The sequence below is a fragment of the Lineus longissimus genome, chromosome 15 (assembly GCF_910592395.1).
Source record: "Lineus longissimus chromosome 15, tnLinLong1.2, whole genome shotgun sequence".
NCBI classification, from domain to species: Eukaryota; Metazoa; Nemertea; class Pilidiophora; order Heteronemertea; family Lineidae; genus Lineus; species Lineus longissimus.
Window position 1 is genome coordinate 14,394,772 of NC_088322.1, and position 26,949 is coordinate 14,421,720.

At 39.8% G+C, this 26,949-nt stretch overlaps 1 protein-coding gene across 6 annotated transcripts in view; it reads left to right on the forward strand.

Annotated features, from left to right (window-relative positions):
• LOC135499862 (inactive dipeptidyl peptidase 10-like) overlaps positions 1-26,949 on the forward strand; it is a 173,780-nt gene that overhangs the window by 64,401 nt on the left and 82,430 nt on the right. For 2 of the 6 annotated variants that reach the window (XM_064790851.1, XM_064790854.1), the window contains exon 1: positions 24,367-25,486. The exons of 3 other annotated variants lie outside the window; for them this stretch is intronic. In XM_064790851.1, the coding sequence (XP_064646921.1) occupies positions 25,337-25,486 (150 nt within the window). In that variant the 5' untranslated portion in view covers positions 24,367-25,336. Of the gene's footprint in view, positions 1-24,366; positions 25,487-26,949 lie in introns of those variants that run through there. One more of the 6 variants, XM_064790852.1, reaches the window with a different exon arrangement.

The window sequence follows — 26,949 nt, forward strand, 5'->3', positions numbered from 1 at the left end:
ATTCGACTGTTTGAGGGACTCGCCTTTTTCATCACACTAGTTGATTATCACCAGTCTGCGGATAACCTATCGGACAGTAGTCGAAATGCTTCTGATGTACATCACCTTGATTTTGCCTCAGAAAACTAACTGATAGTTCTACCTTAAAACATAAAGCTTTGAGGTTTTTGATCTTTTGATCTCTCCGGAGGTGCTGAAAGGCGCTGGTCGCTGATTATTCCTCGCCGTAATGACCTCCTTAACCTATGCAAAGACTAGCACCATTAGCTCGCAACTTGCGAAAAGCCATATCTTCCCTGTGTGTCATTATTAATGTCCCTAGGCCACCTGCGCCGGGATTGGCAGTTGTTCCTTTAGGATTCTGGTCCTGCAGGGCCAATCAGATAAATTTCAGTGGTGTGGTTTGGCCCTTAGTGTTTGCTGGAAGTAGAAAAAAGGTCCCTGAAAAAAGTCAGTAATCAGTGAAATGGACTTCTCAGATCAGAGCAGTGTATCACTTGTCGCGAAGAGAAATTCTTGTGTCAATTTCTGTTGCTTGCGTGAAAGCACTGCTCATTCATTTCTGATGAGAAACATGTAGCCCTCATTTATTTTAGCTGAACACTAAGATGGAATTTCTTGGGGCACTCCGGTAAAAAGTTCATCTAGGAATTCAAAGAGTACCGTAATTCTTACTCTGTTAACAATATGCTGTGCTGTTCCAACATGTGCTCTTCTGATAAGTAAGCTGTTGGGTTCATGTGACTATGAAAAGAAAGAACTTCAATGGGAAGAATATTTATTGTAATTCATTGCAGATGGTACCAGCAACAGCAGCGCGTTGGCTTTTCCGCATATCTTCTTGATCCAACTCTTACACAATCTCGACTTCGTCTTGCACCATTGAATCACACCCACCTCAACATTGGCAGTCCAGTACCGATATCCCCACCTTTGACCACCGCCTCCTACTCTGCCCGACTTGCCTGATCAGCATACATCCAGCGACTATCTAAAGGTCTTAAAGGCAGATCCCTATCTGCTACAACATCAAGAGAATTCGTTATGTCGTTTTGTTTGATGAGTCAACGCTTGACGTGTCCTCCATAACATAGTTTAATCCAGCTGCATCTTCCAAATAACTGCTGAGTATGTCTTCGGCCTTTCAGGGTTGACAGAAATGCCTGTTATTTTCCTAAATAGTCTGAGGAGTGCTGAATCAGCTCCCTCCCCGATGAGCACTTGCTCTCAATATCTTGCCATTGACCCCACCCTCTGTTCACCAGCATAAACCCAGTAACTCTGAAGGCAGATCTGTTGTCTCAGAAAACATAAAAAGGAAGCATTTATGTTGTAAGGATAGGTGAGGCCATGCGACTGATGTTTCCCTCATAGTGTTTAATCAGAACATTTTCGAAGCACATCAAACACGAAAATCAGATATATCCGCAATTTCTCTGGTACAAGAAAAATAGCAAAGGCACTTTCGTTGTCGCCTCGGTCGTTCACCTACAGACAACGAGCATTGTTTTTTTTGGTGTAACATCAGGCAAATGCTACGGTAGTTTGCTTAACACAGGCTTCGATCGATTAAATGTATGAGAATTGTCATCAACAAGCAAAAGTATGTTGTTGTCTACTCCATCCATTACAGTACCGAAATCCATTACCAGCAACCTTTTAGTTTTATGAGCAAGAAGTGGATGGGGTCAGATCAACAACCGTTGAAAAAAGCTTTCGTCGAAGTCCACTTGTGCTCTCCAGCCTTTATGAAGAGTTATCAAAGTTCTAAATCGCACATTTCTTCGACATTGTTGACTAACTTTGCCCTCTGCGCTACTTTCAGTGCAAATTGTGAAATGTTTCTTTGAAGGTTCTCATTTGTTGATGGGTCTTAACGGCGCTTAGCAAAAACAAATGCCGCTTTTTATTGTCCCACTTTTCATCAGTGAGAAAGGAATTGAGAACTTGGCAAACTATGTTAATTTCTTTCACTTGGTAAAGAGAAAGCTTTCTATATGTGTTGAGAGTTTGACGTGGAGGCTTGGGCTTTATCAATGGACAGCCTCAGCTATTGGTCAAAGCTGCTGTTAGGAAGATGAGACTTGCGGAAGATGTGCATTGGTTCGTTTCTTTTTCAGAACAAGGTGAAGGGGTTAAGCCTAAATGGTTAAGCATATCAGGATACCAATGGTCTTTGTCTAATACTCCCCAATTCTTATCGAGTATATGATAAACCCATCTGTGCATTTATATCGTCCGAGTGCCATAGAAACAATATTTATAACTAAAATAAATGTCATGAAATGCCCTCATCTATAACTGTTCATGGAAAATAGATGACATTTCTTTTGCTTGCTAAGACGTTGTTGCATGATCTGGTGAACTGCTTGGCTGGTCTCGATGAACTCAATAACATGGTTCGTTGGTATCAGTACATCCAAAATGACAGTTTGCTGAGAGGAACTTTAAATTTGAATGTAAAACCTTCCGTTGATAATTGAAAGTAGTGGAAGTTGCTAGAGGGGCATTATTGGTTGCTTTTGATGTGCGATAATTCATCTTGGTCGCCATAAAGCTAGTCCTTGATGCAGGTTTCTAATGGCCAGAACTCCTCCCTCAGGCTGCTACATGTAGTTCTGGGCATTTTGTCAGGATGTGATTGACAGTCATTGGCTGAGCTCTGGTGCGGCGAAGGTCGTTTTCTTCTCTCCAGAACTTGTGGTGCAGATGTTGTTAAAGTCTGCAGTGGGCAGCTTGGGGGCGGAATAAGATGACCTGCTCCCCTCTGGTGAGATCGCGATGGTTGTTGTTATCATATCCAAGGTGATTGTTCTTCCATTTGGCATTGGCTGCTGTCTTGACTTTTGTCTTCTTCGTAGGACATGTTCCTTCCTACTCCTTTCCTCTGCGAGACGGTCGGCTCTCCCGTTGCTATTGATGTTGCAGTGGGCTGGTATCCACTATTTTGCGGCACGACCTTATTGTTGTTATTGCACAGTTCTACCTTACTGCGGGATTGAAGAAGGTGAATTACGGTTTATGTAAAAACTCCGGAGTTTTGAAGGGGTTGACTACTGTTCATGACGAGGGCAGTTCTTGTTCAGAGAATGTCTCATTTTCTCCATTTTTGCGCACGTTATCACTTCATTTGCAAATGTATTGTATGTGTGAATCTATGGATGCTTCCTGGGCACCCATTACACTATCTCTGATTGAACTATTACCAGCACTAATGAAATTGCTGCTATTGAATCAACAAACCAATATGCTGCTGAGTGATGCATATCATAGATGTAGTTTCGTTGTGCATTTGATGTGATGTTGAATTTCTAATTGAATATATTGTATAAAAGACAGTTAATATATTGCTGATGTGATTGATTTTCTGTCCGGCTTGTTAATCATTCGTGGTTGTTTATTACGATAAAACAAACAAAATGTCTCAAATAGCACGATGCAAGAAGAAATGTAATTTTTTATTTGTAGAGCTTTGAAAATACCAAACCATCGATATAAAGGACATGAGTGAAGCACTCAATATCGTCAGTGACCAGTTGACATGATGTCTGAAATACCAAAAAATTATGAAACCTTTGTTTTCTGAGTTACTCGATCTATCATGCATTTTCTGAAGGAGACTTGTGATTGGGTTGCCCGCTTATCCTAAAAAATCTGTTTCGAGTGTTAGCTTTGTCGAAACGTGATACAACTTACGACATTCTATATGCTCAACATTGACCATATAGCCATTTGTACCATGTTGACTGAATTACCACTGGTAATGAAATTGTGGCTTTATCACTGGTAACCGGAGACACTCTGGAATACAAAATGACATGCAAAATAAGCTTGTACTATGGTTTCCATGAGTATCCTCATAAAGTAATCAGTTGGGCCAAGAAAAAATTCCGACGACGCCAAAGGATATATTCTCGATAATTTTTGCTCGTCCCTACATTGGTTGCCAGATTCTGTTCTCATTTAGTAATTTATCGTCACCCTCATAAAATAAATTTTGCCAAATTGATATTTTCGCCTAAGTCAGCTTATTTGGCACATAATCTGTTGAATACGTCGGGCTCTAGATGGGGGTGTGTGCAAAGGGTTCGAACCGAGACTTGTTCCTCTGAACGAACCGGGGGTTGGTTTTTGGGTTGGTAATGACCATGGTGCCACATAGTCCTTTGTAGGAGACGTAGAGAAAGATATTATGTACGTACGGCTTGTACCTTGGGCTTCTTTGACCGGCTAGAGGGGCTAGAAAATGCAAAGTCGAACATTGTTCATCCGACAAGAATACAACTCAGTATTGTAATCTAACAGCGGGTGTTAGGTGGTGGAACAGCTTCCTCTGGGGATCAGGAGGTAAGCCTTTTACAGGAACAGACAGGGCTGTTGCTTTTTTTCACGGGAGAGAAACCATCAAAGCGATGATGACTTTGCGGACCTGAATGGCTTGCTCATTAGTAGGAATCATTATCGGATAGCCTTCAGAGATTGCTGAGATCAGTTCCATCAGGTGTATAGGGTTGCTTGGGACCAGCGCTTTCTCAACAGAGATCAGCCTGAAGGAACTCAATCCGAAATGCGCTGTTGCCTTTGTTCACCTTAGAGTGTATTCAATACATTTAGAAATAATCAGAGGCAAATTGTGTGCTGTGATGCATTATCTTTCCATGTTTGGCATTAAGGCTGCTGACAGATATGGTCTAGTATTTTGATCATGTGCAGTAATCTAATAATTCGTTCCCCTAAATGGTGCCTTCAGCAGTCTTTGTCATATAAATGTTCTACTGAGGATTCGTGATGTTTCCACCATTAAAAATGGACGATTAGATTCACATGAGGCACACAATTATTGCATTCAGCCAGCATTGTTAAATCTTTTAAATGGCATGCTGGCACCCTGGATGCATAGCATGCGGGACTCCTGCCATGTTATGGTCAACTCCGGAGTGTTAGATATGGCATATATCTCGTTTTGCACGACACTCTTCATTTATTGGCATAACAGTACTAGTATGTAGTGCGTGTACATTGTATGAGAGATGTTATCGATTCCCATTTAATTCCATATGCATCTGCATTTGATTCAATTATGCAGATTTGATACTATAGCTAATGACATTTGATATCATTACTATTAATGCTAATGTAACCTATACGTGTTACAATGAGGCATTTATAGTACTTGGCTTATTCTAATTGAAATACACGAGCATGCAAATATACCCCATTTCTCACCGTTACCAATTTATATACTCGGATGGAGTAGGGCAAGTTTGACAAAGATACTGCCTTAAAGTCTTGCGCAAAGTTTGGGATCTGAACCAAGGACCCCTGAACCACAAGCCGAGAGTCCGAGCTACCGTCTTGTCCACAGCGGCTCCGGAGATGTCATGGTCTTACGTAGCGCTTCCTGTCATGAGGACAGTAATGATTATTTAACAGACCATGGCCACTTCGTCGACCTCTTCCTTTTAAACTCGGTCGGTACATACCACGATAAAGTCGAGATCGTTTCCCATCGGAAATCAGTCAATCAAACTGACAAGCCCATAGAAATTCCAAGCGAAAGTGGTTCATAATTCAAAACAGTCTTCCATGAAACTTTTAATGAATAACACGCGATGAATCATGTGATCTTAATTTCTGATGCGTGGTGAAAGGCTTCGCCGGTAACCGGCAAAACGTGACGCTCAACTTGATTAAGTCCTTTCTACCGTTGCCAGGAGTTGATCATCAGGAATTTGGTTGGTAATTCATCACCCTTTTTAAACCTTTACCCTTATTTAGAACCGCAGTCAACAGCAGAAACCTATAGAAACGATCCCTATAGAAAATATGTGATGATGATTTTTATATTAGTCTTTTTTGCAGTAGTTTAGTCATTATTTTTTAGGCGTCGTGATGACACGACGACATCATCTAAAAAAGCTGTTATAGGACCAGCCTACCCTTACCTTTGGTCCAGCTGTTACGTCGTTTTATCGTATTGTATAGGCCTAGTCAGAGGTCTGCAATGAGTGTGTAGACTATACGTGAATTTTGGTTAACTTTGCAGGAATGAATGCCACAATACAGGTAATGTTCACTCAACTTTCCAACTTTGAAACCTCGAGAAGAGGGTAATGTTCAGGTAATCCTTTTAGGAACCCTTCTACACTGGTGCATAAGCTACTAGCTTTAGTTACTGTTTCAAATGTTTTCCATGGTCGTCAACTTCTTCTGAATCGGACATATGTCTACTTAAGAATTTTACTAGAATTTAAAACCAGCGAAATCGGGTCATTTTCATTTCAAACTTTTACAGCAGTGCCAGCGATGTTACTAATCCGGTATCCGGTATCTCCATCTTCGGGGTCTGCGTAGTACTGAGGTTTCCTATTGATCCATGACGTTCTACCATCAGCTCAGAGCGACGATTTCACTTGCTTTGTAATGCAGAAGTGTCTCCATCAATTGGGCTGCGGCTGAGCTAAATTCACCAAAGCTACCTCATTAGCAACCGGTGTTATACTCAGTTCTAAGTGTTATTTTCGAGTCACTCTTGTTCCCTAAAGGTATCTATTTCCTGCATTTACATGTAGTTTCAGAAATTTTATTGACTTAAGAGCTATGTGCAAACAGGTGCCTGGACAACAAACAGTCTGTTCGCATAAAAGTGGGGATCATGTGAGGACAAAAGCAAGGATGAAACCTGCTTTCATTCACCTTTCATTCTGGACGATGGTGCACTTCTGATGATACCCCAACTCAATTCATATCCAACTGGGAAATCGAACACGGAAGCTTTTCCAGTTGTGAACAATGTCGAGTTGTTGGCAGTCGTGACTCCCTAATTGACTAATCAGGTCCTTGTCAACATAATCAAATGGTACGTAGGTCAACCCAGACCACCTATGTCAGCCCTCAAGCAGGAAGCATAAGTATGCAAAACTTCGTCAGCGTTATGTTACACGCCATGTTCAGCATGAGATACTCAATAAATTTATGGTCTTGGATCCTCCTACGCTTGGAGGAACAAAACTGTTATTATGTCTAAACAACCGATATATCTAATGGTTAGGACAATGGCATGAGGAGCAGTTGATCAACTACGCTTGTACTTAACCTGCCGTTTTGTAAGCGAAGAAGTCAACTGTATAATGTATCACAAAAATTAGCTTAGGCCAACGAAGTAAGACGACATTTTAGGTTTTCGTTAGCATGTACCCTAATTTGACTTCGGAACCGCATATAATGTAGATAACGTTTTCTTATTCTTTAAAAATACAAATCACTTCAGAGACGTTGATGGAGAACATGAAACCACTCAAAAAATATATCTTTATCAGCTTCAAACTAACAAGTTGTGCTTCTTCAGCAATTAGCTACGACAAATAAAGCACATATTTCTTTCTAGCGTAAATCTAAGTCTAGTGGCGGGTTCGTTTAAGGGTGGTCAAGATCGGTTAGGGTCAGTGGTTCTTTTGGCAAAAAATACGAGGTTTAAAATTCCTTACTAAGTCTTGAAAGTGGGTTACAAGAGGCATTGAAACTAATTTCAGTGGCCTCGGCATAACAATAGGTAATTCGGTGCCTGGACCAAAGTAACTCTATCATTATCGGAAAGACATCAAAGGACTGATCAAAAATGAGTCTATGAACATTCCAGGGAAGTTTGAGGTGGTTGTTGGCTTTATTGTCTTTGACAAAATTGGAGAAATACAGAATTCCACCCGGAATTGGCTCGGCTCGGCTATTCCTGTAGCATTATAGACGCAACATCAGAAATAATATTCACTTAAGTATGTGTATGGTATTGACATTCTGGGGTCTTGTACTCGAAGTGGAAAATAACCACATTGCCTTTGAGAAAATCTATAACGTATTTCTTTGGGCGGGAAATACTTCTGTATTTAGCAGTATATTTTCCGTAGCCGCAGGCTCTTTTTCCATGATGGCTGATACGAGTAGAAATAAGATGGTTTTACTTAGAAATGCCTCGTCTAAATGTACATGAAGTTTTCAGTAAAAGCATTACCCTTTCTTTTTTGTATTTGCATTTTAATCCTGTTTCTAATCTTTCCCCAATTTGTATTATTTCAGGTAAGTTTGATTGCTCCTTACTTGATTCAAGTTGTTAAAAACGACCTCGGTGAGACATTGACCTAAGGAAGGATCTTTATGCTAAAATCGTAGGTGGAAGGTTTTTTCACTACCCCTATCATTTTTATCATTACGCAAATAAATATATTACTTGCGAGATACTTAACTTTTATAGCGAGTGAATATCAATATCACTAATGATGTCGCCGATCTTCGAAATCTACACGAAATTAGAATTCTATTCTTTGGTCAAAAGTTGTTATCTGGTACTTCCAACTTGTGAAGTTAATTCATAAGGCGGGTAACAGACTTGCTGAACATGCATGGTTAAATAACAACCTATAACTTATCTCTGGACCATCGGTGGTGCTAATTTGATAAGAATTGATGTCTTGTATCACATAGCTGGACTCTTTTTGTACTTGTTCAGTCCTGACAGCCAAAGTGTACTACCAATCTGGTTATACATGTTCTGTGCCAACCACCAAACAGGACTGCAACACCTCTTATACATGTACAGCACTTTTGTATCTGGTCATGGTTCCACAAAATTGTAATAGACTATAGCCAAGAACTTCAGCACGGAGCTGGCATAGCGTTCTAGGCAGTTTCCAATACCTAGCAACAGGCTGCACTGGGACGACTTAGACAGTTTGAAAAACTGTTTAGATTTATTAGAAAAGGATTGTAGTCTTTCCACTGGGGGAGGACTGTTTCATCAGAATTCGGGACGCAATTTGTCGGTTTAACATATTTGGTAAGCGGGACAGGACTTGTGAGAATAATCGTAATGAGGATGGTTTGTTAGATTTGGCAGTTCTGTGAGTGTTCTCAAGCGGATGGATTCTGGATTTGAAAGCACGTTTTATTCTTTGTTGGAGCTTAATCCTTATGACTCTTGCCAAAATATTGTTTGGCAGAAATGTCTGTCTGGATGTGTGAGGAAGAGATGTCTTAAATTCGTTATGGCCGTGGAATTGTCATGAAATTTTAAGGGGTGTGTTTGTGGCATGTAGAAATTGTTATTATGATAATACTATTTGCGAAGGAATTGAAAAATTATATTCGTTTTTTTGGGACGATTTTGAGATTCAGTGGATATTTTGCCGTGTCCATTTTCATCTATGATGAGTCAAATTCATGTGCATTGTTCGAAAGCTCTGTGAAATTAATGAGAACAAGATATCTCGAATTTTTTTAAAATCTCAAATTACCTCCGAGCCAAATCTTCTAAATTCGAAATTTTATTTACGTAAGGTTCAGTATCGAAAATAGATTTATAATCATGAATAAGAATCAATGTGTGCGGTGTAATGAAAATATAATGTAGTTCAGTCAAATTGGATTCGTTTATTTACATGTAGCCACGCTGAGTGCACACTTTAGAACAATGTATTACTATGTACTTGTGGAACCCAGTGTATTGCACAAAAGGGGATGCATCAAACCTGTGCTAATGGCTAATGGCTAATGGCTAAATATTTGCCCTTGGAAAACCAGTAGTGAAAGTTTTCATTTAACCTAAGTAGTTCCATTTAGAGCTTTGGGGTGCTACTTAATGAAGCTGACAAAGCATTTTGCTCTTGATTTCCAAAGAATGGTGTTCGCAACTGTGTGCCTTCAAGTATCTACCAAGCGGTTTCATACTATCAAATGATTTCTTTTGGGAATCTTGTTGTTGAGTTGATGTACCATCAGGCGAACCGTTCATTACCACTTAAATTGGCTTGTTGACATTAGCTATCAGACCCTCAATTCTGCATACCCAGATATGCCAGAAGGGCCCATCCGTAACATTATATCAACTCGAGCCAAACGGCCTTTCCTCTCCGAAGGCTCTTTACTGGCACCGCCAAACCTTTTGCATCTTTACCAGAATAACCCAGATGCCGGTCAGCATTACTGTAGTTACCACGCGAAGAACGAATAGCCGATACCTAGGCAAGCCAACGGGCACATCAGTAACGATTTGTAACTTGTTGCTGGCTGAGATAAACCCAATCACATAGGATCCGTAGCCTTTGGCTGAAAGACTGACCAAAGGATGTAAGAAAAGTGACGCTAACTGAATTAGGATCGGAAGTTTTTTTCCAGCTGATAATGTTGAAGAATGATAATCGTTGATTGTCTTGGCTTGTCTTGTGTGGAGAACGTAAAGGAGCAGACATATGAAACGTCCGCCCCAGGCATGTTACCGGTTCGCCAGTTAATTCAATTTAGACAAGGCCTGACCCAGTAGCCTGTTCAATGAATGTGGACATTTAGCAGTCACTCTCACTGGTCAACCTGAGCATCCTGTTTTCGAGGATGTAGTAAAGAATAGGGTACATCTCAATAGTACGCCGGTTAATAACATCCTTAATGAATCAACTAAACGTGTCGTTAATCACGATCAATAAACATTTTAGGTGGAGAATACAGTCACTTTATTCATGTCACCAAAGAGGACTTCAAGCACAGAGCGCTCCCAATGTCGCCTTTGATGGTACAAGTTGAGATGTCGTATCATGTATAAATTCCATAGCAGTCTCAAAAATTCATTTACTCCCAAAGCAATGCAGACTAGCTGTAACTATAAAGAATGTCCCCAGACAGATTATTGGTGATGCTTAGAAAGACCTGACAGTACCCCTATGTTTGTCTATTCGATAAGATATTGGAAACTCGACTAAAGAAATAACACTCGCTTGTCTTTAAAACTGTTGATCGTCGTGCACAGTTTACAAGCACTGTTATTTCTCTTGACAATGTTGGTAGACTTTGAAGGCATTCTTAGAATAAACAACATTGTGGTGCTAGGGAAAAACAGGTTTTCAGTTACCGCGTCGTTAAGGCAGCTATATGCCATTGTTTCACGCTGTAGGGGCATAGGCCACCCTATTAGACTTCGAAGGCATTCTTATGGTTTTTAGTGTCCATTTAACCATGCGGCTTGGCGCACAAACCATGGAACCTGCAAGTAAAACTGTTTTCTTTGCGTCGGATATACATACTAACTGACTGCTTTACATCATAAGATAATATATGACATTATCATGATGTAATTGCTTCCGTTGCGTAAATCAACACCCAGTAACTCTCTGCATGCGCATGCAGAAACATGCGAACTAGTATTAATATTTCCGTAATATTTTCTGAGCCGACCAATAATTGGTCTGGAAACCTTATACTCGGATGTTAGCGCAACATCATTAGTACATTGTTTATGGCACCAGTATGTCATTATTGAAAGCTTTCGACTGAAAAATATATCTCAATTAAACCAGCAATGGGTCTTGGCGTACACTACTATTGATGGATTTCTTTCTTTTGTCTGTGAGGAGTAAGATAGCGAAATATTGCGATGATTTTGGTAATAATACTCTTGCCACGGGAAACCTAACAACATAGGTCATATGATACATTTCTGGCTCTGCACTCTCAGAAATAAAGATTTTTGAGCTTTGAAAAACCGTTAAAGGTTTTTCGGCCAACAAACAGAAACTCTCACTTTTTTAAATGTCTACAGTGGCACTCTGGGCTGCTATACAGCTCTGGTTAGAACCGAGAGTCCATCTCCATAACCTGTAATCCACCAACCGAAAGGAATAGAATTAATTACATTCAACCAGTCAGTGTGTGGTTTTCCAACACTTTCCTCCTTTATGGACAGCTAGAGCCATTTACAGCATATTGCATATCCACTTGTGAATATTGAGTGCGATAAGCTTGAGAAATGGAAAGCATGTTGGAGCCTTTGGACATGCAAACCCCATGTTCTTTTCTATTTCTGGAATGGTAATAAGGAACTTGGTTGTCAGACTTGATGTCCGAATCGATTGCTGAGTCTACCATGTGATATTGTCCCGCTGAAATCTCACCTAACAACAGCCAAGTGGTGTAACTTTATGGGATATTCATAGAGTGGTGTGTTTTTTTCAGCTGTAGTAGGAACATTAAGTATGTTAAGAACATTTGTGGCCAGCGTACAAATTTGAACATTCAGTGAATGAGAAGGTGCGTCTAGGGTTTAATGGTTCGATAACTTTTCAAGTGTATATAATTGACTATCATGACCTGTCTGTATACACGCAGCACTCCAACCTGATGAGGCAGAGAGTTTCTGTGGAACATGATAAATAGTAGCCAGTTACTGAGTTGGTGGTACATTTCGAAGGCTCGCCAAATTGCCTCAGTGCCCTGGATGTACTCTAGTGTGTTATGGTAAAAGGCCATCGAAACAGGGTCCATTTGGGGCTCATGGTTTCGTATAATTTCCCAAGTGACGATCATATGTGCTACCAGTGTATCTTGCCGAATTTTTGGATGGGTCTTCTGGTGGATAATGTCCAGAATTGATGTGACTGCCTGTCGAGGTCAACAACGCTTTGGCTTTGAGTTCTCATTGTCGTTGTTGATGAACAATGATGAAGAATAGATGTTTATCGTCATGTTACCCAATGGTGTAGAACAGTGGGAGCTTTAACAGCTAGTTCCGTATCCATTTATACCAACTTTGTGGCAACAATCAACGCGCTTAAAACAAACACATTTGAAGTTATTTCGTCTTACATCACCGGAATATTTTTAGACGTGGTATGTTGAAGGCATAATAATGCCAGAACCGGTATTTGCAGAGGAGCCACGCATTTTTCCACTGGCCATCATTCCAACTACTGCATACTTCATTGTTCATTTCTTAGTTTTATCTGCTGGTTGCAACACGTTTGGAAAGGTGATGTGAAAAATAAAATAAAAACAACAAATGCCGTTTGAAAACTACTAGGAGATAAAGCCGCATACAAAAACTACAACCACCCAACTGTGAGGTAGACATACCAATAGTTTTGTTGTTGCTACTATATACAGCTGACATCTCACATTGCTAAATACCTACACCTTCATTGGTGTAGGTAGGATCAGTGCTACTGATATTCTTTCTGCAAATTTCATAACTCAGTAACGATTAACAGTTGTTTCTTTCTTCACCTATTGATGAGCAAGTTCTAGTAACCAAGAAGAAGAGCATTTTGTCCATTCCAGATATAGCATTTGTACAATTGTGTAGATATTTGTATGGTTGCATCTATAAGCTTAAGTTGGACGGATGGCTGCATAAGAGTGTGCATGTTGAGGAATCTAACCGAGGTGTAATGAAATGTTGTAAATGCAGCCTTGGCCTTAGCGCTTATCATGGGTATTTTATCGTAAGACATATTGATGTAGACTACCGTCTAGTTTATGAACAAAATCAAGGAAATTCTTATACATATAACCAATTGAAGGTGGGGAGGTTCTACTTGCCATGTCTATCAACTGCTTCATCGTGACCCTATATGTGAAACTTTAGTCCAATCCAAAAACGCTATCTTCATGTTTTGATATGAGATCTATGACATCGATGAACAGTTCCATTGTTGCTCTAATAATAACTCACGAACTTTGAGGTTAGACTTCTATACGTCGAGTAAAACCAGACAGAATGTTTAGTTTAAAAACCTGTTCTAACAGAGAATTCTTGAGGTTTTTTGGTGCAAGTCAGATGCTTACTTCGTCGTGGTAACGGTCTACGACTTCGTTATGTTCGTCGTATGCACATAAGCCAATTTGAAGGTTGATGTGCAGGCCTTTGGAGTATCAGTGAAACGTTTGTCGCGTCATTTAAATTATTAAATCGAATCTTTCACTACTCAGAGATGAAGTCGAAGTTGAAGTCGATGTCTTGACCCGTCATGGCTGAGTTACAGTGACATATCCAGAAATGCATTGGTTGAGTTTAATTATTTCTGCTTGGTCCCGTTTACACTATACCCAGTTAAAGTCAAGGCTCCGTTAGGTATTGAGAATAAAGATGTTCAAAACTATCACACTTTAATAATAACTTTAATAATTGGCTTTCTTCGACTTGGCCATAAAGTCTCAATTTCTATGACAACATACTTTAGTAATGTCGGAAAATCTATTCGGCCTTATGACAGGAAAATTTTGCGACGGATCTACCCTGGGATTTAAAATCTGCATGATCCATTAAAAAATAGGCTTACATCACGATACACTTGAAAATGCTGATGCCGGCTCTATAGCAACGCTGTTCAGACAACATTCTTTGGAAGATTTTAACTTTTTTTTCAGTGTCTGTTTAGGAACGCCAACAGTATGTTACTAAAAGCTTGTCCTTACTTCAAACCTTTAGTATCAGGTTCGCATTGCAAGGTATTGCATGTATTTGGAGCTGTTACTCTGCTGAGACACCATTCTTTCGAAAGTTCATTTATCTTTCATAGCGGATCGAGTTGCAAATAAGATTTCCATGTTGGAGAAATAGCTACATTATAGCAAATCATTTCCCAACGCGTTAATTCTTTACAAAATTTATATAACCTTTTAGCATCCATTTTACTTGCAAATCACCTGGGATGATTCTCTTTACTACTAAATAGAGAGGATTATCTTCAAGCATCACATTTCTGTGGACAAAATGCAAAGAGATTTATAGAATGTTGGACTCTACACGCTTAGGTGAACTTATACGTTTTGCGATCAATTTTTCATGACCTTACAAATTGCTCGCATATAATGCAAAAATCATAAAGGAGATTACCATATTACGAGACAAGATAAACAATGAGAATTACATTTTTTCTGCATGGCATGCACTATCACTTGTAAGCAGTCACTCTAAGCCTTATTGGAGCATCAATTTTTCTGGACCATACAAATCGCTCACGTTACCTTTATTCAGACATATAGGGCTATAATCGAGTCTTGGATTGTAAGATGTTGCAGGGAGTTCTAGTCTAGAGATGTTGATGGAGGGTCGTGTTACGCCATGGGATTCAAGCTGTGCTGCGATAAATGGATATATAACCAAAGGGCGAATATCTAACGTGGCAAAGCATAGTATTTCTTAGTTATTTCCTACCATAAGGGTTACTGCATTATCTTTCTTTTACAGTATTGACATTAGGGTTACTTTACCTTATGCATAATGATTAGCTTGTGACAGCATTAGCAGGAGTCACATTATACCGGTAGAGGATCGATAGCGTTTAGCAACAAAAAGCCATACAGACTTTCAAGTTACTTTCTGTCCTATGGAGTGATGCCGTACAGTCTCTTCTTAACTCGGATAAAGTGGGCGTCTGTTGTTTCTGTGACATAAACTGATTGAATTGTAACAACAATTCCGGTACTGCTACTACATACATAGGAGATTAAGGGAGGATCGGAGTCCTGCATGACACGCAGCCATTTTATATCTACTTATCAATACTGACATTTTTCCAACAGTGTTCAGACAGACATGGAAAACTATATCACAGTTGGAGGAACTTCATGTAGTTTTTGGACGGGGGTGATTTTTCACTTCTGTGATATATAGAATTATTACTGTGATCTTAGGATTATGAATACGTTTTATCATCAGCCTAATTTCCATGTTGGTTAATATCAATATAAACAATCGCTTTTAATCACAACGCAAACACTGTGATATTTCTTGAGGGTAGGTCAAAATAGCATAAACTGTGCAAGCATTAAATAGACCTGTGAGACGTTGGAAATATTTAGATATTTGAACAAGGCAAACAAATAATGTCTTTGCCATGCCTGCGATTCAAGCAACAACTATTAAGAGTTGATAGATACTATCGACTTCATGTGGATTAGGCCTCCCCTTTGAACGCTCGTGAAACCACACACTACAATTTTGAATTCTGGAATAAAACTGGATTCTGACAATTTCATACTAAGGGTTTGCTAACTAATCCTAATGGCTACCCATGCTGGACATGGAGCAAGCTCGGCTGGAGGAGGTGATCTCTCGGAAAAGGAGATTGAGGTAAGTCGAGAAGTCAGCAATTTGTTCCTCAAAGCAAACCTTGAAATAAGCACTGAGCGGCAGACTTAATTCATTTTGAAGTGGCTCTTGAAATAGAATGATTTTGATTGAAAGTGATTGTTTCTGTCCCCAAAACTGGCGATCCATAGGATTCATGTTGTTACTTGTCATGGTTCACATTTCAATTTTTAGTAAGTTCGTTAACTTACTCGAGCTTGAAAACATGACACGACATGAGGGTGAATGTGACATCGTAAATCGTATGTACCCATCTCTTTGGAAATGACTTGTAGTACACCAGACTATGAAAAACACCGTGCTGTTCAATCAAAGCAACTCTAACTATGTTGGTGTTGTGTTCTGTTAAACATAGTTCGCAAGACGTACTGCATCTCTGTGATAATGTTGATGGTCTCGCATTCATAAAAGTGCTGGTTAGTTGCAGCAGTTCCAAATAGATGGAAATGATGTTGCAGACGTTGTGAGCGAGCACGCATATTGATTTTCGATCTACTTGCTACCCTTGTCTGACATGTTTGGTAAAAGCTGTTCTGCACAGCCGCTATAGTTCATTGTGAAATATGTAGATGGATCTTCTGAAGGCAGCAAGGCGGCTCTCTGCCAAATATAGAAATTTGTTCTGCGTGGAATTTAAACTATCATAGTGCTGGTACATATACTGGTAGTTTATCAATGTGAAAACGTTTGTCTGTTCAGTTGAATGAAGTTATTATTAGAGGACTTTAAGCCACTCTCAAATTTGAAGTCGGAGTGGTCATATTAATGCGCGAGATGAATATGCGGTCGTGATTGGGACTTAAGATACTGCACTTTCGCTACCAGGAATAATAAAGGCAACACTCTCTGACAAGTTCTACAATCAAAACTGCGTTTGTCAGGATCCTAGCCTGTTCCCATATTTTGATTCATATCAAATTGGCTCAGTAATTTCAGTCAATGGACACTACCACTGAATTGCGACAATGCAAGACGCAGTGCTTTGTTCTTCCTTGCCCCTCTCTACCCAAATAAAGCATGCCTGCAATCTCCTTTTATTACCTCTTCAAACATGTCAAAGTATATTGCATACTGTTCTTCATTGGAACTAATGATGTTGTTTAGCTCATGAGTCGTGAAATGACACCTCGGTAAATTTACATATATCATTAAATTCTTGTTTTGTTGCTCCCTTGTGAACAATGTATAATCATATCTCACCTGAAATGGAACATTTATGAGCATGATATGTTTCTGAAGGCTGTTAAATGTTAACCCATCTGGGGTAATACGAATAATATTCCAAATTCATAGAGCAGACGAGCTGCATGTATGCAGCACTCAAGACTGCGGGCAGCCTCATTTGGTCATCTCTGATGCCTGGTACCAATCATGCAGTTCCTTGCTCAATGACACAAAGATGATCCTTCCGGGAGTTGAACCCATGATATCCTGATTATGAGTCTGGCGCTCTAACCACTTTGCCACTGTACTCCCTTTATGAGAGCTCGTTGATATTTTTTTTCAGATATAAAAATGAAGTTACCCCGTTTAATTTGCCCCTGTGTAGTGTTACAGGGATAAATGCGTCTAGCACTTGTGGTCGAACAACCCTCATGTTGTATACTATTTTAATAGGACGCTGGTGGTTTAATTTACCAGTGCTTTTATGTTGCATGATCAGGCCGAGACATGCTAGCCACACATTTACCCCAAAAAGAGTTATGGTATACTTTATTGCTTGCTATTACTTGACCATTCCCTGAATTAGCAGGTTAGCCGGCGCCCATTTGCTTATTAGTCAATATGCAAGCCCAGCTACCAACTGCTCCTATCACGATGTTGTCGTCACAGAGGTTGCGTATCATTTACGACTCCCTCTCCAACTTCAAATTTGAGAGTGAATCTCTGACCTCTTGGGTCAACTTCGATTCAACTGAGCTGACAAACTTGTTTAGATTAATGAACTACACGTTTCAGCAACAAAATGTTTTGAATTCAGAACCGGACCTGTGCATAAGGGGGAAATTATGAAGTAATATTCGAAGTCGTGGTGATGGCCTACGACTTCGATAACGATATCGTTCTTTCTGTCTTCTGCACAGTTCCAATTTGGAATCAAAAATAGTATTGTAGAGATGCAGGTGGAACATAACAAAAATATGAACACTTTTGTTCTCCAAATTGAAGCAAATATATCAATGGATGACTCTAATTCAACATCAGATATGTTCGATGTCGCTGTTGGAGTCGGCAGGGGGCGCAACCTTTCCAATTTAAAGGCAACCACTTGACAGATATTCCATGTTAAAACCCTTATGATCCTCTAAGCACACTTGTGAAACAAGTATCCTCAAGGTAGGGGAACGGTTGGTATGTTGTCCAATGATCTAGTAAATGATCAAATGTTTGTTGGACTGTAGTCGAAATCGTTCAAGGTTTTCTGCTGAAAATATGTTATTCATGTTTCTTATGTTTTTATACCTTTATGTTTTTTAGGTAAGTGTTTTATGAAGATCTGATGATTTCCGACATGAAGATTGTGAGGTAGGGTGTATAAAATGTCTACCCTATGACCCATTATATTCACTTGCTCTCAGAAGATGAGCCGAAACCAAGCGCCTTTTTCTTCTTCTTCCTTTTCCTCAGCATCCCTCCGCACTTAGAGGTGAATTTCTCCAGGGAGTATTCTTCCTCTATGGTGGGATGTGTGTTTTTATGTGCCAATACGGTTAGGCGTTGGCCCTTAAGCTCTGCCTTGGTCAAGAAGTCAGACTACTCAATCCTTTCTACAATGTCTTTGATACTATGCTTCCCAGAATGAAAACGGTACTGGCATTTTGTAACAGAATAGCTAAGGGTGAATAAAAATCTGAGCTTCTGATGAATTACTATAGCTTACATATAAGAAAAAGCTTCCTATTAGAAGGCCCTCAATCATGTTGCTTCTCAGAAGAGTATTATCACCCAGTAACGAATCATAGGGCCGGCATTGTGTGATTTTTAGGAGTGGTTTATAGTGACAAAACAGTAAGTCTGTCTGGGATAAATCTAAGCAGTATTTTTGCTGGTGTGATGGATCGACATGTTTTATCTCCGCACCCAGATTGATACAGTGCTTAGAGGGAATAATAAATTGCCTGAAGCACGATTCTTTGATATGGATCTTAACCCTTTAAATCCCATTTTTCACCAAAATAAACCCCTTTGGGACATTGTCATCAGCTTTCATCGTAATTGCGTTTACTGCTATTTCTTATTTCTCATCCATTGCTGAGGAGTTTACGAAGTGAACGAATAGTCTTCCTTCTGTAGCTCCGTTTACTTTTTACGCACCCCAAACTTCTATTCGTCACTTTCGTCAACTGGACCAACTGTCGCACTGTACTGAAAATTCTATAGGAATAATGTAAACCATCATCAGTATTAGATACAACTCGACACTATCCATCATTTCCGAAACTGCTGACGTGCCTCAGCAGCACGATGCTGGCAGTTAATGCTTACATCTAATCAGAATCTGTAAGCTTAGTTGTTGCTCTGACCTTACCCAAGCCCCGTCGGGATGTGACTGCTTACCTCGAATCCTTAAAATTGTTCAATCGTTATAGTTTTTAATGGCTTTTGTGTGCTGAGATTCTCATGGATCGGTTGAATTCTGACGATTTCGTTAAAGAAAATATGTTTAACGGATAAGTTTGTCTGCTTTGGAAATATTCAGTGTCACTCCTATTCGTGTTGCAGGAATACCTTTTCATTCTTACGGTTGATATCATTATTTCCATGAGGTTGACGGGGTCCACATTTTGTTCAATTCATTATCATCACCCTCTTCATTTATCAAACTGCTGAAGTGCCCCGGCAGCATGTGGCTGATAGGTTATGGTTAGAGCTGCTCATAGCGTGCAGTTGCTTCTCCCTGATATGAAACAGTATCGTTGGGATATTGGGAGAGCAGTACCGGAAATCACGGAAAAGAATAATTGCGGTGGAAAGGCTCATTCATTGGAATTACTGCTTCATGAACTGATAATCACTTTTATGTTGATTTTTTGGGGATTAGAGTGGATGTGTGTTGATGCTCACTGCCATTTGTGGTTACTGTATTCTGATTGAGACGGATTCTTTGCAAAATAATGTCTTAATGGATTATGGCTACTGTTCTTGAATTCGTTCTTAACTAAGAATCTCAATTGAATTTTCGACCGGTGCACTATGGAAACGTGTGTCTACGTTAGAGGTCTAGCGGTATGAAGGCTCAGTAATGAAGGATGGGGACCAATTTCACCAGTGGTAAAAAGTATGGAAGAGAATCAGACTCATTTGCTAATGCTTCCATGCTATGAAACGAAATCCTCTCGATAAGTAATTGGTCGGTGATGAAATGTGGAGGCATAGGCTACCTGGGATTCTGGGCCTGGGTTCACGAGAATTTACTCTGCGATGTTTTTACCACTTGTTCAGGCTGTGTTTACAACTTCCAGGTGAAGTTTCTGGTCAATTGAGACCATTTTTGAGGCTCTTCTGAAGGCTTTGGCAACTTCTTTTTTGGTGTTGATTCTGAGTTTCAGGTAGATTTCTACCATGTCAGAGGCACTTCTGATGGCTTTGGCATTTTTTTTATTTGGGACACTGACTGACCTTTCAATTCAGACAACTTCTTTAATTCGCCAACAATCTGCTTCTTGGTTCACCTTATTCTTTTTTCTTTTTCTCCAACAGTACTTCAATAAACATGCCCGAAGCATTTATTCCTTTTGCTCCATCTTTTCTCTTCACAACATAGACAACTCTTGCCTGGGTTATTGGGGAAACGACTTGTTTTTGTTGATCTACAAATCTTCGAAAATGTTCATCTGATCTTGAAATATGTAACGATGTGTTAGTTTTCACAAAATCAATTTTAAGTCACCATTTCGTTTCAAATGGACCCACCATTCCTCGTCCTGTTCTATTGACAGCCATTCTCTATCGTCTGATGTACTCTTTGGTATTCTACTTTTTCACTTCTATACAGTAAGTAATACTTAAATGGAGGACTCCAGACAGTCTGTTCGGTCATGTTCTTCGCAAATCATATTCAAAATCAAAGTAGCATAGCTTGGTATCTGCAGATTCACCTAGGAAAGCTTTCTACCACTTGTAGAGGTTGTAATAGCCAAACAGTTACATTGACGGATGATAGATTGATTACTAGTCAAATTTAACTTTAGAAGTGCTTCCATCGGTTGGAGAATTATGTGAACCAGCCTTCTTTGCAAGTCGATTTTTTCTGGGTGCTGATTTGTTCTTTAGATTAATTAAAGGTCCAAATAACTGCGATACACGTGTCAGACACATGAGAGCTTCGTGTAGATATCGGTCTACATTCACAGCTTCATATTCAGAAATTGACGTACGTAGACCCACAGTACATGTACTTAGTTGTGTATATAAATTTTGTTGTATTAGCCTTCTAAAAAACTACAAATTCTTTTGTAAAATTACACATTTTAGCTGGACGATCTTTCTGTTGAATGTCTCTGTACTGCAGGGTTTTTTGTACTCGAAGATAAATCAAAATACATAAATCAGAAAGCCATGAGAAAAAAACGTCGGGAAATTACTGGTGGAATCTGATCGGAAAGTAATGGTGTGAAAATATTTGGTCAAACCTATTGTGATGACTATGTTTTCGGAATGGCCATAAATTCAGCTTTAGTGTCATACGATTGATCCATCGCACAATATGGCAGACATCATGCTATCTGATGTCAACGGTTTACTCTCGATTGCTGATGTTGTATGTTGACGATAAGTTGGAATAATATTTGGGCAACCAGGGAGCACCTTTATAGTGTAGCACCAGGATTTAAATGATGGATGATGTTATGCGCAGCTCATTTTAAGTTTTTAATGGAAGACAGTCTTTGAGAAGAGCAACAACGTTAAATGAAACATTCTCTGTTACCAACTGAATGCACATTGTATGCATCACTGTATGTTGCAAGTGTGTCTGACAAGTAGCATAAACTACAAAGCATTTGGTTTTTCTAACCACATTTCAAATGCGTTCATTGACAGTAAGTTTGCCAACTCTTGTGAGCATCATGCGAGTTCAAATACAGTTTACACGTATTTGCTTTACTTGAAATGTAAGTGGTCGATTTGGCCAGGATAGTGTACTCATTTTGTTGCTCCCAGGTAAAATCCATAGGTTGGATTGCTCATTTGATTCTCCCATGCTGCTTCTCTATAAACAGCCAGGGATCTGTGATTTGTACTTAACGTCTATTATATTGTTGCTGTTTTGATATTTTGGAGTTATTTTCTAGATCCGAGTCCAATTTTAGGTCTGATCCCGTTGTGGTCGCTGTCGGTAAAGTGCGATCACTTCAGGGGTTTTTGGCAAGACAAATGTCCCGCTAAAGTAGTGATATTGTAGTCATCAGACACCAACTGCACCAGCGGGTAATTTAATTTGCCGATACATTTGGTGGCAATCAAAGTTTTGCTGTGACGGGCAACCGACATAATGGAAGCAGGTGCTTATTCCCCAGTTGCTGATCCTTGGACGTCAAGGTTTCAGGAATAAAGCCCATTTGGATACAGGCTCTGAAGTCCCTCATTTCCTACACATTCCTCTCATCGCTCTGTCATGTCCTGCACATTATAGTCTTGCACATGATAATATTCGCCACGACAGGAAGAGTAAATCCTCATTGAGTTATGATTCTGATCGGTGGGAGATAGATTCATTGATGATGAGATAGGTTCCGACGGAGATTGGTTTATCATATGATTGAGTCGTGGGACATCAGGTGGCGCCATTCAATTCAATTACACAGTAATCGGGCTTTTAGCTCTCGACAATTTGAGTTATGAGCGGTAATGCCAAGTCTGATCAGTTTAATAGTTGTTCACCACACCCAATCAGATTGGCATTCCTTTCTCAAAATCATGCGGTTGGTGTGGAAGCCGCACATATGAGATAAGTCAACTTTGAAGTGTTCTGAGACTTAAATACTTCATCATTGTGAATCTGCATATTGATGCACTAGTCAGTGTTATGCATCAACACAGTGTATATCAATAAGATTAAGTGCCTGGCCAAAGCAGATAATGAACATTGAAAACATATGATTTTCTTGGCATGTCACAGCAGTGCTGTTTCCAGCCCAACCTTTCACTAAACTGATAATTCGCCGATTTGCATTCTAAAGGTGTACTACTGAATTATCATCTGTGGCTGGTCAGTCTTATGTTCTATTAAGGCCAGAAAACATGCTTAGTAACCTGAAAAGGACACGAATTATTCATTACACATATCAAACACCTAGCATCATAATGGAAAACGTTCGTTTGCATCAGATGTGGAGCTAATGAATCTGCTTGTTAGTCATTCACATACGACTTGTTTGTGTATTACCCCTTCCTCTTGACGCTATGATAAATGACAATGTACACGAGGAGTGAAAGGGTCAAGGATTTCTCTTACACTGCTGCGACAAAGTTGTCAATATTACTAAGATAGCATCTAGCATAAAATCCTGCATATCACGAATTTGAGAATATTCTGAATGGATTTATCATAAATCTTTATCGGCTTCACTGCGTTAGTTAGCTTTACGTGACTTTCAGTAGCTACGCGACTTGATTTAGTATTTGCTTATGAAGATTTTTGTCAGTTTACTGTTGAGAAATTCTTGGTTTACACTAAAAACGTAAATCAAAAAACATTAAGTAGAGATCCTCGGTAGAATGCGGAAAGTTTTTCTACTGATGATGTAATTTTTGCTGGATCCGTTATCTGCCATCCCTACTAATCATGGTTTTGACAAAAGATTACTCCTTCCAGGTCGGAAATAAATATATTATGATTCTAAGATTCTTTCGGAACATCTCATTCAGTTTCTACACATCAGTACACTTTACATTCTTTAGAGGATTTTTGTAAGATTCTTAGTTGAGATGTTAACTATAAGAATATTTCAAGAATCTTGTGACGGAACACGAAACCCGATATGGAGATGTAATCTAATCTTCTTATCTGGATTTTCGACCAGGTTAACTCTGTAGTATCGGGTTCTCCTCAGTTGTGGAAGGCTGTTTGTGTTTTGTAATATCGCAAAAACATTACATCAGGGTCATTTGGAAATTCGTATGTCAGTTTGGCAACCATCTCATCCTCCTTTGACTTATCGGACTCTTTGCCTGTGTTGCACTCCATTGGCTCATCCTCTCGACATCGGTAATTCTCTTGCATGCTGCAGCGTACCCATTAATCATCCTTCTTTAGGAAAGGTAAATGCCATATTTGCATTGGACTAGTATGCTATCCATTAGTCGCCTGAAACCAGTATCATTACTCTCACTGATGGAATATGTCATCTCCTTAATTTTTTTGCAATGTGATGATAACTGGATTTATATGTTGGGACCTGTTGTCATGTCTGTGACTTAACAAGATCTCTGTAACATCAATCCTATGGGAGGGCCTACTTTGTTCCTGGCTAATCACTAAATGTCATCTCAATTGATCCCTCCACATAGTTCTCCGAACATATAAATCATTGTCTCGTCGCCACTGTGACGAAATTGATTTCAAGTGCGAACATTGGGTCATGTTAATCAGTTGGTCACCAGCTCTTTCAGAATCTATCTGTTGAAGACTTGGAGTCGAGATTCGTCCGCATGGTCAGTCAGAAAGTTTGACGCTTTGAACTGACAGCTGAAACAACATTCAAGTTACCTTAAACTGAAAATAGAGTATATCTCTAAGGAGATGAATTCGTCATCAGATAAATTGGAACGGCTGTTGTCGTGAAAACAACGAACAGGTGATTATTATTGACTGGCTTCAGTTAAACATTGCCACAGGATAGGAAATGTCTTTCTTGCAGGTGATTCCCGTTGATTCGTGTGGATTAAAATTTTTGCTCATTAGGAATTTATATGGAATGATATGGCTAGATGTTTTGTGCAAGATCACGATTTCTGGTCAACTGTTGGCCATGCCTGGTATTGATCTACATTCGTTAGACGCTTTCGTGGATTCCTTTCCTAAACAAGTTATATATCGTGATGGTTAAATCATGACATGACAGTTAATGTAGGACCACCACAGGACGTCATTGGCCGGCTTAGGAAAAAACTATTTTCCATTTTATTAGCATCAAATGTGTTGTCGAACAGGTGTCGATCTCGTAATCTTTCTTTAAGCGTTTGACAACAACATCAAATTCTAACATCTTGGAATGATACCTTTAATAAGACAAAGCACAAGAGGCTAAACACCGAATTGGCTGGATTTCACAATTTGGAGTTGGCACCTGAGGGACGTACAGTTCTAGCACTTTGTATGATGGTGATATAGCTAGGGCTGGTAAATGACAAAAGGAAGCAAATATATTGATCTGTAATTCACACGGAAATTGTCTGTATACTTTCACAATACAAAATACGAAAATGCCAGAGAAGCAAAAGGACCGCAAGCTGTCCCTGAGCTTACAGAAGCGTCTGTCCGTTAGTTTTTCCCGACGGGCTTCGGCGGTGGCACAGAGGAGAGGTACCGCTCACAGTATACGCAAGGCTTCGCTTGCTCCGAGTCAACAAGAGGTAAATATTGTTTCACGTGTTCGTTTTTAGTTGTTGGCTATGCAGCCAGAGATTGGAGCAAAATGAAAAAATAAGTAGATAGAGGGGCATTTGTAAAGATACCCATTCGTGATAAATTTCATTGCTGAATGCTTAAAACTTGAACAAAGTAGTTGCTAGAGTACCCGGTAATGTTACTGTGGAAACATAACTGCCATCTGGTAGGGCCTCTATCGCCAACAGTGATGGCAGCATTCGAACAGATCTAGCTTACGAAAGCCAGGAATAGAAGCATGGAGCCTAGATTATAGTAGATATCGGTGATGGCTTCATCAGATAGATGGCATCACACACATTTTACATTCGGTTGATGACGATGAAAGGGATTGCTCTCCAGTTTGTCCCAGCTCCAGCTTGTGATAAATGTGTGGAAGGTGGGTCTCGGTGATATCATCGTGGGATAGATGGCATCACGCAACTCGTCCCTTCACTACCCTATTCAGCTCTTCAAAGATCAGTTCTCGTTGCATTTGACTATGTCGCTGGTGTTTTTATTGCCTTCTGGCGTTCTGCGCTGGATGAAGGCAGTTATTGGCTGCTGGCAACATGTGACCAACCTTGCTTTAAAAAAATCACCTCAAAGATGGTCAATAAAAGCGGGTTATTGACCGGAGTTCCCAGTAATGACATTTTTGCTACTGACGAGTGTGTCATCAACAAAACCCCTCATTTCTTTCAAGAGATGGTTGACTCTGCTAGACTTCCCTTTTCCAGAAATGCAGATTTGTCAGTTTTGATACTGGCCGAGGAGAACTCATATATCTGGCTGGTGGGATTATGCGGCTGGCCTTCTCCACAGCTTCAAAAATCTTTACAGTTTTTTTCATATAAAGGCATCTCCCGAAGGTGCCCAAATAATTTTTTTCGGCCGGGTCATGACATGAGCCTTTTCCTGTGACTGTTCTATCCACACCTAAAGTGAAACAGTGAAATATTTGACAATATTCTCCTTTTAAGACATTTCTATGTTTACGTCAGAAAAAAGGAGACGGAACGACCCCCTCTGACCAACACAGAGACTCATCAACTAACTGAAGTCAGAGTTGTGCCTAACGGTATTCCTTATGATTATAAATGACAGTGTAGACTTGCAAGAATGAGTAAGGTAGGGCTGGTCAGATCTTTATGTTTCGTGTACCTAATCAAGCTTACGTACAAACATCAGCACTCTCCGGTGATTGTCGACAATGAATTCCCATGGATATTCAATGATGCCATCGTAATTCCACATCGATCTCTGTGGATCAGTATACCAATTGATTGGCTCCCGGATTGGCTTTCCCTGCTTAACATTGCTGCTCTCTGACTCGCCACTGGCTGGTTCATGAATTCTAACAGCTTATGCAGTGATAAAGAATGTACTATTGGAGATTTCTTACTAAAGCGGTGTAGATCATAGGAGGTTTGATAGCTGATCTTCGAGC